The 16,097-nt window shown below is 38.9% G+C and overlaps 1 protein-coding gene across 2 annotated transcripts in view; it reads right to left on the bottom strand.

Moving 5' to 3' along the window:
• Positions 1-16,097, bottom strand: part of Cntnap4 (contactin associated protein family member 4) — a 239,533-nt gene that overhangs the window by 22,971 nt on the left and 200,465 nt on the right. For both annotated transcript variants that reach the window (XM_005318444.4, XM_078032697.1), the window contains 3 exons: positions 14,287-14,457; positions 13,359-13,577; positions 1,555-1,794 (listed from right to left, as the gene is read on the bottom strand). In XM_005318444.4, coding sequence (XP_005318501.2) covers positions 1,555-1,794; positions 13,359-13,577; positions 14,287-14,457 — 630 coding nt within the window. The remainder of the gene's footprint in view (positions 1-1,554; positions 1,795-13,358; positions 13,578-14,286; positions 14,458-16,097) is intronic.

Here is a 16,097-nt window from a genome sequence, read left to right as displayed (position 1 = left end):
AAGAAATGAATTCCATAGGTAGAAGAAGCAGTATCCAACCAGAATAACATAGTCAACGAACAGGACTCTCATAATGGCTGTTAAAATGGCTGTATGTTAGGATGACACAAAATTCATTCATTAATGTAACTTTAGAACTGAAAGCTTAGTTAGTATCTCTTCTCTGAGTTCAGACAGAAGCCAGGCTGCCTGTCTTCAGCTCCTTGAATATCCACTTTCTTAATCTTAACTGTTTATTATTTTGTAGTTAGGACACATGCATCTCAAATTTACACACACACACACACACACACACACACACACACAAATACACATGCATGCCAATGAAGAGGGTAGTGGGAGGAAGATCGGTTTTGAATATAGTGCTTTTTCCCAGCACTATAAAGGACTGTTTGTTGAATATGCACGTAGATGATGTTTAGTGGGTCATCTAATTCCTTTGGCATTTCAGGGCACCTTTTATATTCAACACAATGTGTGTGTGTGTGCATGTGTATGTATGTGTGGGGGGTGTGCACACATGCGCCCACATGCCGAGAAACATGACTGATTTCACTTAGCAACATGAACTAGAAACTATACTTAGAAAATGAAGACTGGTTCCCAGGAAGAAGGGGCTTAACATTAAATGTAAAAAGCCTCCTAGAGGGACCAGCAGTGCGCCATTATTATCACAAGTCGATTTTTAAATTATAGTTTAGTCTTGATAAAAGTAGATGCCTTTAAAGGTGCACTTTTGCCAACTTTCACTAACTGATTCCAATGCTTTCTTTGCAAATCAGGAGTTGCTTTGATTTGGAGCCAATTTCTGTTAGCCTCCTTCAGGAAAATGTTCAGTAGCCCAGAGACACTTAAACAAAGTAATTGAATTTAAATTAATTAAGGTCAGTTTTCTATGACAAACTATGCAAGTAAAATAAATGTTTGTGTATTCTGAGAAGTCTGTCCAGAACACTTAATCTTGTTCTTTTCTTCTTCTATGACATGTATCAGTTAATAATAGAAGCTACAAAATATACTGTTATTTTATTTTACCAACAGATATTCATCATATCATACAACAAAATGTGTGTCTCTATTTTGTTGTACATCAATATTTAACAGAAAATATTTTTTTGGCCAAAGCAACCCAATAAAAATAAAAATAACGCTTTCTATATTCCCTTGCATTGCTGAACGTCTTGGTCAAAAATAACAATACAGCTTTTAATGATTTTAAAACAGAGAACTGCCTCCCTAGGGCACGCTGTTGACAGGCATATTCTTTAACAGCATCAATATTAGATGGAAAAAAAAAAAGCGCAAACTGAGCCGCTAACACTTGAAGACACCTAGAGGCGACTATTTGTGAATTTATCTGCAATAGACACTTCTTTTTCAAAAACCGAGTCAAATATCTAAGGAGTAAAATATGATTGGCATTCAATAGATACTCTGCACAAGAAATTCAGAGTGGAAATAGTTTTGTCTTGAATGGCTACACTGCAAGGAACTACAGACGTTTTATTCATAATGGATAAATTTCCGCCTTAGAGTGTCTAATGTCACACTTACCATGGGAACAGAAGGGCCCTGTGTAGGCGGAGGAAGAGCAGTCACAGAAGAACCCACTGGGCTTCTCCCTGCACTTCCCTCCATTGCGACATAACTTTCCGTAGCTGCCACAGTGTCCTCGACAGCCAGGCTGCACCCCAGGAGTCACCATGGCTCTCTCCTCCAGATCCAGGGCCATCCCATTCAACTGCAGAGACCGGATGCATCCCAGAAAGCCCCTCTGTCTGGTGGCTGTCCCCCCTGGAAGGGAAACACTGCAAATGCAAACATGTTCCCAGGTGTTTTATTCGAAATTTAAATGCCAAACCAACCTGTGGCCTCACAGGAAAGAGTAAAAATGGGGACTTGACATCAAATGACCGAAATTAGAGCAGCACTATATGACCCCACGATCCCGCTCCTTAGTATTGACCCAGAAGAGTAAAGAGTCAGCGTGCTTTAGCGATACATGCACACCATGTTTATCACAGCGCAATTCACAGTTGACTAGTCACAGAACCAGACAGAGTATCCACCAACCCATGACTGGATACAGAAAAAGTGGTATGAATGCACAATGGAGTTGTATTCAGCCATACAAAGGAAAGAAATTTGCAAGAAAATGCATGGATCTGAGTGAAATAAGCCAGGCTCAGAAAGATAAGTATTGAGCATATTCTCTTGTATGTGGAAGCCAGAGGGAAAGTCAATAAATAAAAGGGATGTCACAAAAGCAAAAGGAAGACTATCAGGGTAGAGAAAGACCGTCAGCAGAAAGGTAAAGGGAGATATTGGGGAATTAAATTAATAAAATTGTGTTATATATAAGTAAGAATGTGCCACAATGAAACCCCTTGTTATTTATAATTATTAGGCAACAATTAAGCATTAGAAGATCAATTATAATTTAGGAAACAATTTTCTTGACTAACTCTAGGCTTCAAAAGGGCACAGCATAAATTCCATACTTGTTTTCTAAAAAACCATTAAGCTTATCTTGAAGAAGTTTTTTTTTTTTTTAGTTTCATTATTTCAAGGAACCACATCGACCTTACTTTCATTCAAAATAATAAACATATGTATTATTATTGCTATGTAGTTTTTTGCTTTTACAATTTTAAATAAGCATGTGTCGGGGGTAACTGTCTCTTGAAACCTGATCCTGGCTCTGTTAGTTTGAACTCCACGAGAATTATTAGAGAATCCTTGAGCTTTCCCAATGTGACTCTGCATCAATATGATCATTATCCATTTATTAAAAAGACAGTAATTGAGTATCACAGTAGTTACTTTTTCTGGGATATTTCCCAGTAATTTTTTTTCCTAAAGGTTGGTCTGACCTTCATTGTTTTATGCTTGGGAAGGTTCTCAAAGGGAATTGATGAAGAAACTGTGGCATCTACTGAATACATAACTTGCATTTATCAAGTCAACCCTAAAGAGGTCTGGGATGTTTGCTTGAAATCACACCAAATTATCCTAAGGCAATTCTCCAACTTTAAGGAATGTGAGGATCACAAGGCGGGCTTCTTAAAAATATAGCCACGGAGGGCTGATTCTGTGGTTCAAAGACAGGATTGAGAAGGTCCAAGTCAACAAGCTTCGTGGGTGATTTGTATTCAGATGGTCACTCGTCCATCATTTTTGTAAGCGCCATCCTGAGAGGAATGTAAGGCCTAGGCAGACTCACACAGAAATGTGTATCCAGGAACACACTAAGTTACTATTCAGAACTGGAAGAAAAAAAAAAAGAATAACATATAGCATAGCATAACAATAAACAAACAATCTGACAATCCTACTGAGGGGTGATTAGACGGTCATGGAGCTTTCTAAAATGGAACTCCGTGTTTGAACAGACAGCGGGCCACCCTGGGATCCTGTCCTACTCGGTACAGATTTTCTCTTTTCCTGGATCATATTTACTTCCTCTTCAAATTCACTTACCTAAATCTAGCCTGAATCGCTTCAGTTTTCATCCAGAGATAAAAAACTTCGTTCAGATCTCCCCAAAACTTTCCATAAAAACCCTAAATAAATAGGTCTTTATCATCGTCGAGTGGGCTTTACATTTCACGAATTAGTTTTGTGTCCATGTCCCTTTATTAGACTGCACATTTGACAAGAGTACTTGTCACTGCTGGTCCTTCACAGCTGTGCAGGAACTAATGACCCCATTCATCCCACCCTCGGCTCACACGGAATGAGTAGGGGAGGGGGTTACTGTTCCCGGGGTTCAGGAGGGGAGCACCTTCTGCCCCGCAGCGATGCTTGGGGTCCTTCGCCCTGAGAAGGAGGACCAACCTCAATAAACATTCTGAATAAACAAATAATACATTTATAGATAAAGGAATCTCCTTTTTAAAAAATGAGTTCTGAGAATTTTGGACTTACAGGGCACTAACACTGTTTAGAGTTCAGATTCATCTCTATAAGGGTCTCCATCCAGATTGCCCAACTGAAATTTCTGTGTCCAGACTGCTTCAGTTTACATTACTTGTGCCTCTTCCATGGTTACAAAGGTCTTTAGGGTTCAGGTCATGTTTTCTATTTATAAATTCACAATGTAGTGTGATTTGGGGTCAGACGTCTTTTATGTGGGCATGGCAAGGAAGAAGTCAATTTTATCTCAAAATTTTAGAAGAGCTGGCAATCTTCTTGCTTAATCTCTTCTACCTTTAGTCCACCTCCTGCCATTCCTGAAGTCCCTCTTCCACCCTTATTCTTAGAACTCCTCTCTGTCCTTCCACATCTAGGTGCGACTCTTCTCGACTTCACACCTCCCTAGACTCCCGCTCAGCATGCACCTCGGGCTCCAAGTCGTCAGCCAACGTTCTTTGGGCATCTTTCCTGGGGAAGGCAGCCTGCCTTGGCTTCATCTTTGACCCAGAAACCTTAGGGAGAGGACCACAGGCTGTGAAACTGAGATGAGGGGTGCATCTCTTGTATGTTTCATTTACTTCAGGTCACACTATATTAGGTCATGGCACATAGTCTATGGAATACAGTCACCTTAAATGGCTTTGTTATGTGTCTGCTGCTTTGAAACATCCACATAGCTCTAATTCAGGTATTCATCTTAGTATGCTAGTAGCATAACAATAACTAAATACGTTGGGATCAAACAACTCAACACAGTCAGTTCTTAGCTATTCCAGTTTTTTTTTTTCTTGTTTGTTTTGAATGATGAGGAACTAGAGGCATAGAGAAGCTCTGGGATTGGCCCACAGGGGCAACTGAGGAAATATTTAGAATAAGCACATTTAGTTAGAAGCAGAGGTTGATCAAAATCCACAAGTAACCTTCATTTCAAGGCAGCCCCCTTTCTTTCCACTCCAGAATATAGCTCAAAGGGAAACTCTTCTTTTCCTTCTAAAGCTCAGATCATTTTTTGATTTGAATGGCATTTAACTTTTCCAAGCTTCATACAGCAGCTCTTTACCTTGCACGGTGTCTGACACGGGTCTAGAAGGGCTCCTAGTCTGATAATAAATTTAGACAGAGTGACAAATGAGGACCACATGGTGTTAATGGTAAAACAGACACGAGACTGCCAAAGGATGGAGTTATAAACAGAAAAAAAAAATGTGTGTGTGTGTGTGTGTGTGTGTGTTTAAGTATACCTGTGTACAAAATATAAGCTCCAGTGGTATTTGTAACAATGAGAAGAAAATCAACATTGAGCTTTGTAAACAGAATGTCTTTATTCTGTATTTTCAAAGAGGTAATGTTTACCTAGTGAAATAGTTTTAAATGACATCTTCAAGTGACGGGAAAATGTAAAGTCTAATCAGACATAAATAGTCATGACACACATGTACTGAGGATTTTTACTATACCATTAGGTTTCAGGTAAATAACTTTTTTATTATTATTATTATTTCCAGATGTAACTGCTCTGGAAAACATGGCTAATGTAAATGGGATTGGGCTTGAAAGCTTAATTAAAGATTGCTGTGCCTTTTCAGGGTTAGAGTATGTCCAATTAAAATGAGCTACAGTTTGATTAATTGATTCTGGATGTTTCTGCTGAGCTATTATGTTCAGAACTATCTTCCAATTAATTTCCTATCAATTTACTTGCCATGCCATATCAGACGTAATGAATTCTGGACCTTCACTGAAACTGAGTATCTTGTGAGGCTGCTTTCTGCATGGTTGAGCACAACAGGCTCTGTCCACCCACACAGCAGACTTGAGGTCTTGCACCTAAATAACTGGGGTAGGTGCCAGGTAGAAACCAGGCTAGCCTTTGCCTGTTGCACCAATCCTTCCACCACGTTCCTTATCCTCGGGAAGTTAGTCTAAGTGACAGGTGTTACTGGCACTGAGCAGGAGGTGGCTCTTTCCTATTTCCATGTTGCTTATGGCAGGAAGACCTTTGAGATAAACTTTGATTTTTTTTAAAGCAAATTATGCATGTGCTGTGCTCCAATATTATCAAGGATTAATTAGGAAAAACTGCATAATTGGCCTAGGAGCCTTGGAGAAAGAACAAAATCAAGATCTTCATATTGCCCTTTAAAATTCAAGGTTACGGAAATCACCTTGCAAAGTCTGGAGGCTCTCTCTGACCCTGTCACTGTGGCAGAGGAAGACAAGTAAGACCCCAACCACAGCTCAGCATAGGGCAAGCCAGTGACCTGCATGAGGGCCAACGCAGGAGCAAATCAGGAGACCAAAGGGAAAACATTGCACAGTGGATCTGTCCCTCCTCAGCCGTCCTGTGGGAAGATGGCCTTGCAGAAATGGTGATAATGAGTTAGCCAAGAAGGCTGTGAGATAACAAGTCTTTTCCCACGTGTGTACTTCATTAAGCAAAGTCCTAGGAGGGCAGGGAGGAGGGAGACTGTTTTCAAGGAACTATTCTAGTTGAGGAAGCAGCTAGTGAGCAACACTGTCAGGCCTTGGGGCTCAAGCACCTTTCCCTGAGCCAAACTCAAGGGTGAACACCTGTCCTGGGGGTGATAACCTGGGCTTCTCCCCTATGGAGGCTGCCACAGCTCTCTGATTTGACCATGCAAGGGCCAATTTACGGAACTGAACTGTGGACGGTATTAGTCACATTCTCCAGTCCCAGGAGAGCACATCTGAATTCTGCCTGCAGTCAACAGTCACGGAGGTTTACCCACTGGACCCAACAAAGTGCACTGGGGGCTTCGTAGGCTAATCATGAAAAAGACACCTCAAGGAAGGCAGGAGAAGATAATTAAAACAAATGATATGATTACCTTAAAGAGAAATATGACCTTTATCATACTGAATTGGTAATAAGGGAGCACATCTACCACAAAAGAAAATTAGACTGAAATAAAAATTATTCAAACATACGGCTATTTGATATTCCCTTCCCATGACTATATTTTAGCATATCAAAAACTGAAAGTTAAAAAAAGGAAAAATGTGGAATATATTAAAATTAAGAACTTCTGTTCATCAAAAGACACCACTAGCAATATAAAAACCCACTCCATTCACAGAGAGGGAGAAGATATTTGTCATAAACTTGTATGACACAGGCCCAAAAGACCTAAGGATTCTTATACATTTATTTATTTTTTTAAATAAGGCAACCTTGTAGAAAATGGACAATAAATTTGAATAGTTACTTCATAAAAGGATATCCAAATGGTCATAGAGATCTGGCTGTATCCCCTGCTCAGCGTATGAAAATACTATGACCCAGTAATTCTTCTCCCAAATATAAACCAAATATAAAACAACCATATGCTCACCCCCCCAAAAGAAAATAAAGAAAAGAAAATAGTACAAAGATCTATTTGTAATAACCAATCTTTGAAACTACTCAAATGCCTATTGACAGTAAACAAATGTATTTTTTTAGGGCACTGTAGGTTTTCCTACAGTAGGGCATACCAACGGGCTCAGGGCTTCCATACACTTAAGAGTTCAGTATCGACCTCTGCATATGCCATCTAGAGACTGTTCACTCTAGATATTCAATAAATATTTGTTGATTTGAATCCAGCTCAAGTGCAATGCAAATGACATCTGATTATGTCTGTGGTCCTACCTTCCCAGGTTCTAGTCACAACATATTGAACTGGAGTTTAACTTGTGTAAAAACTTGTCAGCAAAGGAATTTAAACAGGAAACAAAAATCGCAGAGCTGGTTGAATGAAAATCAATTCAAGGCTAATTTAAGAAGCTGCTAGGAAAAAATGCTGAGTTGACAAACCAAAATAGAAAATGACCACTGTCACACTTTAGCTTACAAGATGATTGATTCTTTTCTCTCCATCATTTCCCTGGTTGCTGAATGTTTGTGAGCCCATGATACCAGCAGTGACCCTGGACACTGAGTTCTCAGTGTTACCAAGGTCAAGGGCAGAGGGTGAATACACCAAGCAGCATCGGGTCACTAAAAATTGGTTTTTCCAAGTAATAGGTGGCCGCTCTGAGTAAGACTTTGAAGATATGACATTAATACACACACACACACAGGGCAAAGCAAAAGAATATAAAAATAATGGTAAGGATACAGCACCGCAGTTAAGAACGAGAATGGATCAAGATGGGCTGTGAGCAAGTGAATCTCTTATTATGCAAAGCAACATGATATGATGGTTGGGTTACTTAAGGGAGAGGAGAGGTCCACCACCTAGAGGCTCCTGTTTCTGACCACCACCCTCACATTGATGTCCACTTTTCTACTTGTTCATACAAAGGTTTTTGTTCATTGCTATTCCTCCTTCGTTGCATGTGGCATCCTATAGTTTTAAATCAGTTGAAGAGATTTTTTCTAGTATTTGGGACCAACGGGATTGTTCAAAGCCTCCTGTCCCCTATGCCTTGGAGTCGTATCTCAGCAATGCCATTCATTATTTCCTTATTCCTATTTCAATGGTTATACATAATTGCTGCCCAGCTGCCACACATTTTCTAAAAGTATTTTCTATTACTTTTACTAGTTTTCCTCAGTAATTAAAGCATTTATCTTGCCTCAGAATCTTGCTGTGCAATAGGAGTCACTCTATGACTGGTCCTCGGGGACAGGGGGAAAGCAGTAAGCAGGGGACACGTACTGGGCTCCTTCCTATTGCCCCATTGCAGGGACTACTCCTGAGAGATCACCAAAACATTCATGCCAAAAATATTAGATGCTGATAAATATCATCAACATAGACCTGGTCAGTGTGATGAAGAATATTATTGAAATCTAAATTTACATATTCAAATATCTACAACTTACTATTTATAGGTACGAGGGTTCCAGATAAGTATGGCAAACGTATTTGCTATTGGAATTTCTAACGTTTCATATTTGGATTATAAAACAACTTTGTTTTTTAAAACATTCCGCAATAATTTGCTGCTAAATTTGTTGACAAACAAAAAGGTGAAGTTTTGGTAAAAGCTACTAAACACTTGGAAAGTAATCCAATCTATCTTAGACCAACTTAGCCTTTCTGTTTTGTTCTACATTTACAAAGATTGTGCTTCCACGTGATTTAGACCATTTTTGTTATTATTATAATCAGTCTCTAGATTGAAAATATTTCTATGAAAGTCATGCTGAAAACTATAGATGAATTTTTCACAATCATGTTTATTTCACTCATTTGCCCCGAACCAAATATAAATGATAGTTGTTATGCACACTTGAAAATACTGATGGGTCATAATTATTGTTAAAATGGACGAATGAACCTCAAATTAAACTCTTGAACTTGTAAGTAAGGGGAATTAAATTACCCTTTAAAATTTCAACCATAAAATCAATTACATTATATAAAAGCAGAGATTCCCAGTCACCCATGGAATCACCAGCTCTGAGAGCAGAATAAAACTTAACTCTCACATATTTATTGGTATGTGAAGAACTGGCTTCCAAGAAAAGGGTCCTTCTGCACATGACAGGTATTGGCACAGAATCTCCGAACAGAGAAGCCTGATTTCATGATGAGAGTGTGGTCATGGGGCAGGTGGATTTCAGTGGTGGAGAGGAAAGAAGCAAGGTGTTTTCACTGGGCTCTGAAGACAAACCAGACTTTTCTGCAGCAGGCAAGAATATGGCTTACGGAATGTAATCTGCATTTCGAGAAGAGGGAGCAGCTTTAATCACTGTTACAAATTAAGATAAAGGGAAAAAAAATAGGAGAAGTTAACTTCAGGTGGAATTAAACCTAGAAAATGATGTAAGAAATCCAGAGACCTATGATGGAGCATCTTGCCCCTAGGATATTATCATGGCTCAAATACACTAATGGCAACAATCAAATGCCAGCATATGGGTGTCTCCACGTTAAATATGGTCCAACTCCATTTCAGTATCTCTGCTTTAGCCCATGCCTCCATTGTCCCTCACGTGGACTATGATAATAGCCTGCCTTCTCCTTATTCTCACCATCCATGCCTCTCGTAGCAGGAGCAGGGAACTTGGGAAGTGCAAATTAGGTCACACTACTTCCTTGATTGCTTGGGGTAAAACCCCCCACTCCTCATCATGGCGACCTGAGTCCAGTACATAGCTTGACCACCTTCCCCTCACGTCCCCTCATACTCATTTCCTCTGGTGACAAGGTTTTCTCCCTGTTCCTTGAATACTGAAACTCATCCCTACCCCTTTGAGCAAGATCCACCTGGAATTGTCTTCCAGAGGTCACAGGGTTCTCTGCTTCCTGCGGCCTCTGCTCAAATATTCAGGTCCACAGAGACAGCACTGTCCTGACCACTCTTTTTGAAATAGAGGATCCCAACCCTAACTACTGCTTGACTCTTAACTTTCCTTTTACTTTATAATTCTTCTTGCTATTCAAAAGTGTATTCATACATGTATGTATTGATGCATGTGTTTTTGTCAGCTTTTTTTTGCGGCTACAACTAAAAGACCTAGCTCGTAAGAACAACTTGTGGGCTCACAGTTTCAGAGGTCTCAGTCCACAGATGGCTGGCTCCGTTCCTCAGGGCCCGAGGTGAGGCAGAATATCATGATGGAAGACTGTGGTGGAGGAAAGTGACTCAGGACATGGCACCAGGAAGCACAGAGACAGACAAGTGCCCCTCACCATGAACAAAATAAAATATAAACCCCAAGGGCCCAGTCTCATCAACCCACCTCCTGCAGCCAGTCCCCACTTGCCCAAAGTGACCCAGTTAATCCCTATCAGGACGTTAATGCACTGACAGTTAAGGCTCTCAAACCCAATCATTTCACCTTTAAATTTTCTTGTATTATCTCAACATGAGCTCTTGGGGGACATCTCATAGCTAGACCATTACAGCATGTACACATATGTATATAAATATCTATATTCAGTGTTTTGTTTCATTTCCTGTTATCGGTTGTCTCTTGTTCCCTCCTGTTAAATATATACTCTTCTTGGAAAACAGAATGTTTTGGTCACAGGAAGTGCTTCATAAAATTAGCTCTAATTACTACTGATTTTTTACTAGTCTGTCACCCACTGCGGTCTAATTCAGTGTAACCTTTGTAATTATAATTTGTCTTTCATAGAATCTACCTGCAGGGGGAAAAAAAAGAATCTTTAGCTATAAACTTGGAAACAACTCTGATCTGTTTGATAGTAATGTTGTAAATCGCTAAATTAATGCTTTATCTTATACGCATGGTTTTATTAACTGGACTGGGGCCCTTTCCTGAGAGAATGGTCGACCCCGTGGTAAGGGGTAGTAGTAAAGATAAAAGTAAGTCCCTCTGGTGGTCTCTCGACAGTCATGAGCTGCTCCTGACTCCTTCTTTATGAATCTTTCTCAGTGTCGCTCCACGACATCAAGTCAGTGTACTCAGTCCCCTCTAAGTAGCAAGGAAGAAATCGTATAAACAGATCTTTATTAACAGCACATGTCACTTTTCCAGAGATCTTTTATTCCTGCCTTCCCTTTTTATTTTCACTGACTTTGACTTAAACATCATCAAGATTTCCATCTTTAGAACTTTCCAGTGCCACTGCCGCTCTTAAATCTGAACACATATGGAGACGTCAAAGGCCTGACTAATTGCCTCAATGAAGATGAAATCTCTTCGATCCTTATTCAAATTATAGCCCATGATTGATGGCAAAGGACTCTAGCCTGTTCCAAAGCAGTTTTCTGATGTCATACCAGTCCTTCATTACAGCCACCTGAAATCAAATTAAGGCCAGGATTCCTATCAGACACAATATATAGAGACGCGCCATCTCTATGAAGTTGAAATTCATACCAAGGAGGAAAGGTCATCCACAGGCAAACGGCAGCATATTTCACTGAAAAATTCGAGGACAATTTCAGCCCTCTCAATTTCCAAGAATAGTAAGGCTATTTCCAAGCTACTGACAGATTTTAAATTGCCATATCTTTTGTTGTGGCGCTCTCTCTCTCTCTCTCTCTCTCTCTCTCTCTCTCTCTCTCTCTCTCTCTTAAGAAATATTTATGTCAATTTCATGACTAGCTTTCCAACGTGGTATTAGAAGTTTCACTTCCCTTCTCAAGTATTCATTAGTATTTCCCATGCTCTCCAATAAGTCAGTCAAGTGGCCACAAGATCATAATTACGTTGTCTAAATTACTCACAGAAGTTTTCATTAAATGTCTTTTGAGTGAAAGAATAAATAATAGAAACAATGAGTACATAACAAATTCATTGGCACTCCTAAATATATCTTGGTCAAACATATCACAAGCTTTACCCGTTGCATGAGAGAGGGCTAATAAGTCCAGAGTGTTAGGCAACAGGAAGAATAATTGGGGGAGGGGAGGTCTATGAATTCCCTTCTAAATACAACCTTTGAAAATGTTTGCAATACAATTTCAGACAATCCATCATTTATCCTGTTTTCGAGTGACACTACATCTTTATTTACATTATACAAGCAAAGATCAAATGGCTTGAACTTCATGGTCCATAAGTTCTGCAATTAGCCAAGATGTAAAGGAGAATGAACACATCCCAAAGAATTCCACTATCAAGCCTGTAATGCCAAGCCAACAGGTTCAGAAAATAGAGGAACAACATCTGGATATCAGTATGATGTAGGTGATCGGGAGACAGCACAAAAATGGGCTGAGGGAAAGTAGCAGAGGATCAGGTGAAACTGGTAAAGCTGTGGATTCTATACTCCACTCTTCCCCCCCCCTTCTTGCTACTGGCCTGTTTTTGATGCAACATATGTTAGGATGGGGGTTGGGGCTGGTTTGTACTGGCCAGAATTACAAGGAGTGTTCCTCAATCCCAGGAACAGAGATAAACATTTTCTATATCATACCAAAAGCACTAATGAAATAAACAAACTTGAACAAATCATATACTCTGTAATATGAAGAATACATATTTGCAGGTTTAGGAATTAGTCACATACAAATTTAAATCTCATTTCCTAGGTGGATTGTGTGTGTGTGTGTGTGTGTGTGTGTTGTGTTGGGGTTGAACCCAGGGCCTTGTGCATGCAAGGCAAGCACTCTACCAACTGAGCTACATCCTCAGCCCTCCTAGGTAAATTTTGAAGGCAAGCCAAGCCCCTGAAACTCAATTATGCCATCTGTAAAGTAGGGAGAGTACTTATTTCACAGGCTGGATACAAGGAAGAAACGAACTGCCTAGCACAGACTGGCACAGGTGGCACATGGGTTTCGTTTGTTGTTATTTGTGGTGCTGGAGATTGGACCCAGGGTCTTGCACATGCTAGGCAAGTGCTCTACCACTGAGCTACTTGCACAGCCCCTGGAGCATGGGTTTTTAATAAGAAGTGATTTGTTTTTGCTGTTGGTTATTATTATCATTTGTATAGTTAGTGTGATTTTATTTTGGCCCATCTCCGTACTAACATGAAACTAAACGACCAATGGCTTAAAAGAGAACTTACCCACGAAGAGCTGACTGTTGAGCTGTAGTAAGACATGCCCATCAGCTGGAGCAGCCTGAGTCTTTGGTGATAGCTGGTCCACCTGAATGGAGGCCTCTTTCATGTTCCTTTCAACTCTAACATGATGCCACTGGTTGTCGTTGAAGTGGGTGGGAGACTGCACTGAGATTTCGAGAGGCCCATTCCCCACATCAAATGAAAAGGTCACTGTTGTTGGAGCTGGAAATATTAGACATGAAGACTGTTCAAGTGAGCTCACGAGGCAGAGCTGAGTGTTCAACACACTTAGGAAAAGCACCACCGCATAATCATCGCTGAATGTAAAGAAAATAGCTTGAATTTTATGGAGGAAGCCAATGACATCAGTATAGAAAGGGGTCTTTGGATGTGGGATGAGATGATAAGATACATTTGTACTTTTGGAAAAAAACACAAATTTTAAGGAATTCATGCTCTAAGTTAATTTTTCATATTGATTAAGGGTAAGCTACTTAGCCAGGGCATGAAAACTAAATTTTATATAAAAATAATTGTTTTCACAATTTGAAATTTATATAATTTTGCAGGCATGCAGCATGCATTTGATGTTAAGAGAGTAAGAGCAACCTATGAGCACATCGAATTCACATAAGTGGTTAGTCTAATTAAGTCATTTTGTGTTTAACTGAAATGTTTGGTTTTAAATTTTAATAATTTGAATTTAAGATCTTCTTCAATTGTTTCTAGAAAATATCACTAATTTCCCCATATTTCACAAGTTAAATATCAAACTAATTTTTTGTGTGAAAATAATGTTAATATCAGAGAATTTTTACAAAGGGACACAAGAAGAAAAGATTTAGCCTATAGAGTAGAAACATAAAAATTAGTTAAAGGATTTATTACTAAAAACTAGATTCCCACAGACTTCTCTACAAAGAAGACTTACAGCGTAGCTCTATTCGTATGAAATCAGTAATTCCCAGGTTCTCTAAAAACACCCCTGATAAGGCTGTTGTCTTAAAAAAAAAAGACACATCAGCACTAAGTTCTCCATGGAAAGTAGGGAAATGAAGGTATGAGGCCTCAGTATTGAAGGAAGCAGAATTCCAAAATGACCCTGTTAAAAAAAAAAAAAAAGAAGAAGAAGAAAAATTCAAAAGTAAGAAAAATTCAATACACACATGAATGATATATAGTATTTTTTATATCAAGCATTCCCACTATTTAAAGCACTGCTCAGTTGTATAAACTGCTTTTGTTTTTTTCTATTAATTGTGTGGGACACAAGACATAAACTTAAAGACTGAAGATTTTACAAGAAAATTCTGGATTCCTTCCAACAGGAAGGGAATGATCAGTACTGAAATGGCTTAAAGAGAAGAAAATATCCCAGCCTCTACTTTTCCCTGCCAAAGGGACATTTTAAGGCTCCACCAAACATTGATGAATACTTAATTTTTTATTACTTGGAAATGTTAATTTTTATTCAATACTAATTGTTACTCAAAGCCACTTATCTGCTTTGAATAACAAAATTCCTAAAGAAACTCATACTGGTTCTTGTTCCAACACACACAACTTCACAGAGCTACCTTCTCAACCATTTCCATGCATGGGCCTTGTGATTTCCTAAACTGAGACTGGCATTCAGAATAGTATCATTCAAATAAAGACCAAGGCAAATTTACTCTGTGCTGTGCAGATATTCTCATAAAAATATTCTTTTCCTTCAAAATCATTTCTTATTTTGCTTTCAAGAGGGAGGTAGATGACCACCAGTAGAGGAAAAAGCATTCTCAACAAATTTACAGAGGCTTACAATCAGAAAATGCTTAAGAGTTTTGAGATATAAATGAACAATAAGCTTTGAAGTTAATTATAATTATTCAAATACAAATTTTGATCTCTACTTTCTCATGCCTGGTTTTTCTTTATAACTGTAATTTTTCTTTTGAAAAAAATATTGCAGGTGTTAATACAGCAGAAAATATGGAAAATACAGAATAAATGCAATGCCATCCAGCTGGATACACACAGTGGAGGAGGGGGATTATCAAAGAATGAACTGTGCATTGCAGCTGCCCCCAGCAAGTTTTCTGCACATCAACCAGGAATTGACATCTTTAGTTTGAGGCAACTGTCTCCATGGGCACTCCCAACACTGGGTAGAATTCTCCTACCTAAATGACCTTCCTCTGGAGTCAAAATAGCCATTGCAAAACAACAGCTAGTTATGTTAGTGAAGAACTCTACCTAACTACTTAAAAATCACAAACTTGACTGTGTATCTACATGTCCCTTTGATTTTAACTTGTTTCCTATAAATTCTGGACTAAACAGTTCTTACAACTATTTTATTTTATTTTATTTTTTTGTTTTTCTTGTGGACTTGATTCAAAAGTCAATTCTTGCTTTGTATTTGGACAATTTGAGAACTGAATTTATTCAGCTGAGAATAATCTTACTTGGAGCATTTTTTTTCCCCTCAGAGTCAAAGGAAACTATATATTATCTGAGTCACGTCATGCTTAGCCCTTATGTCCTTTTCAAAGCTATTTCTATGTTTACACACTTTAGTCTCTAGAAAGGAACATAAGAAAATATATAATATCAAGTCAGAGATAACTACACATTTGTGTTCTTGAAAGTCCTTACCTGGTCTATTTTTAAACAGAATTCGACACCCTTCTGGTGAAATGTTGTATGTGGAAATTAAAATAAAGCTGCAACATTTCGGAATATTATTAAATCTTATTG

This window comes from Ictidomys tridecemlineatus, chromosome 15, assembly GCF_052094955.1.
Source record: "Ictidomys tridecemlineatus isolate mIctTri1 chromosome 15, mIctTri1.hap1, whole genome shotgun sequence".
Lineage (NCBI taxonomy): Eukaryota > Metazoa > Chordata > Mammalia > Rodentia > Sciuridae > Ictidomys > Ictidomys tridecemlineatus.
The sequence above is the reverse complement of the archived record's forward strand: the minus strand, read 5'-3'. Positions and strand labels throughout refer to the sequence as shown.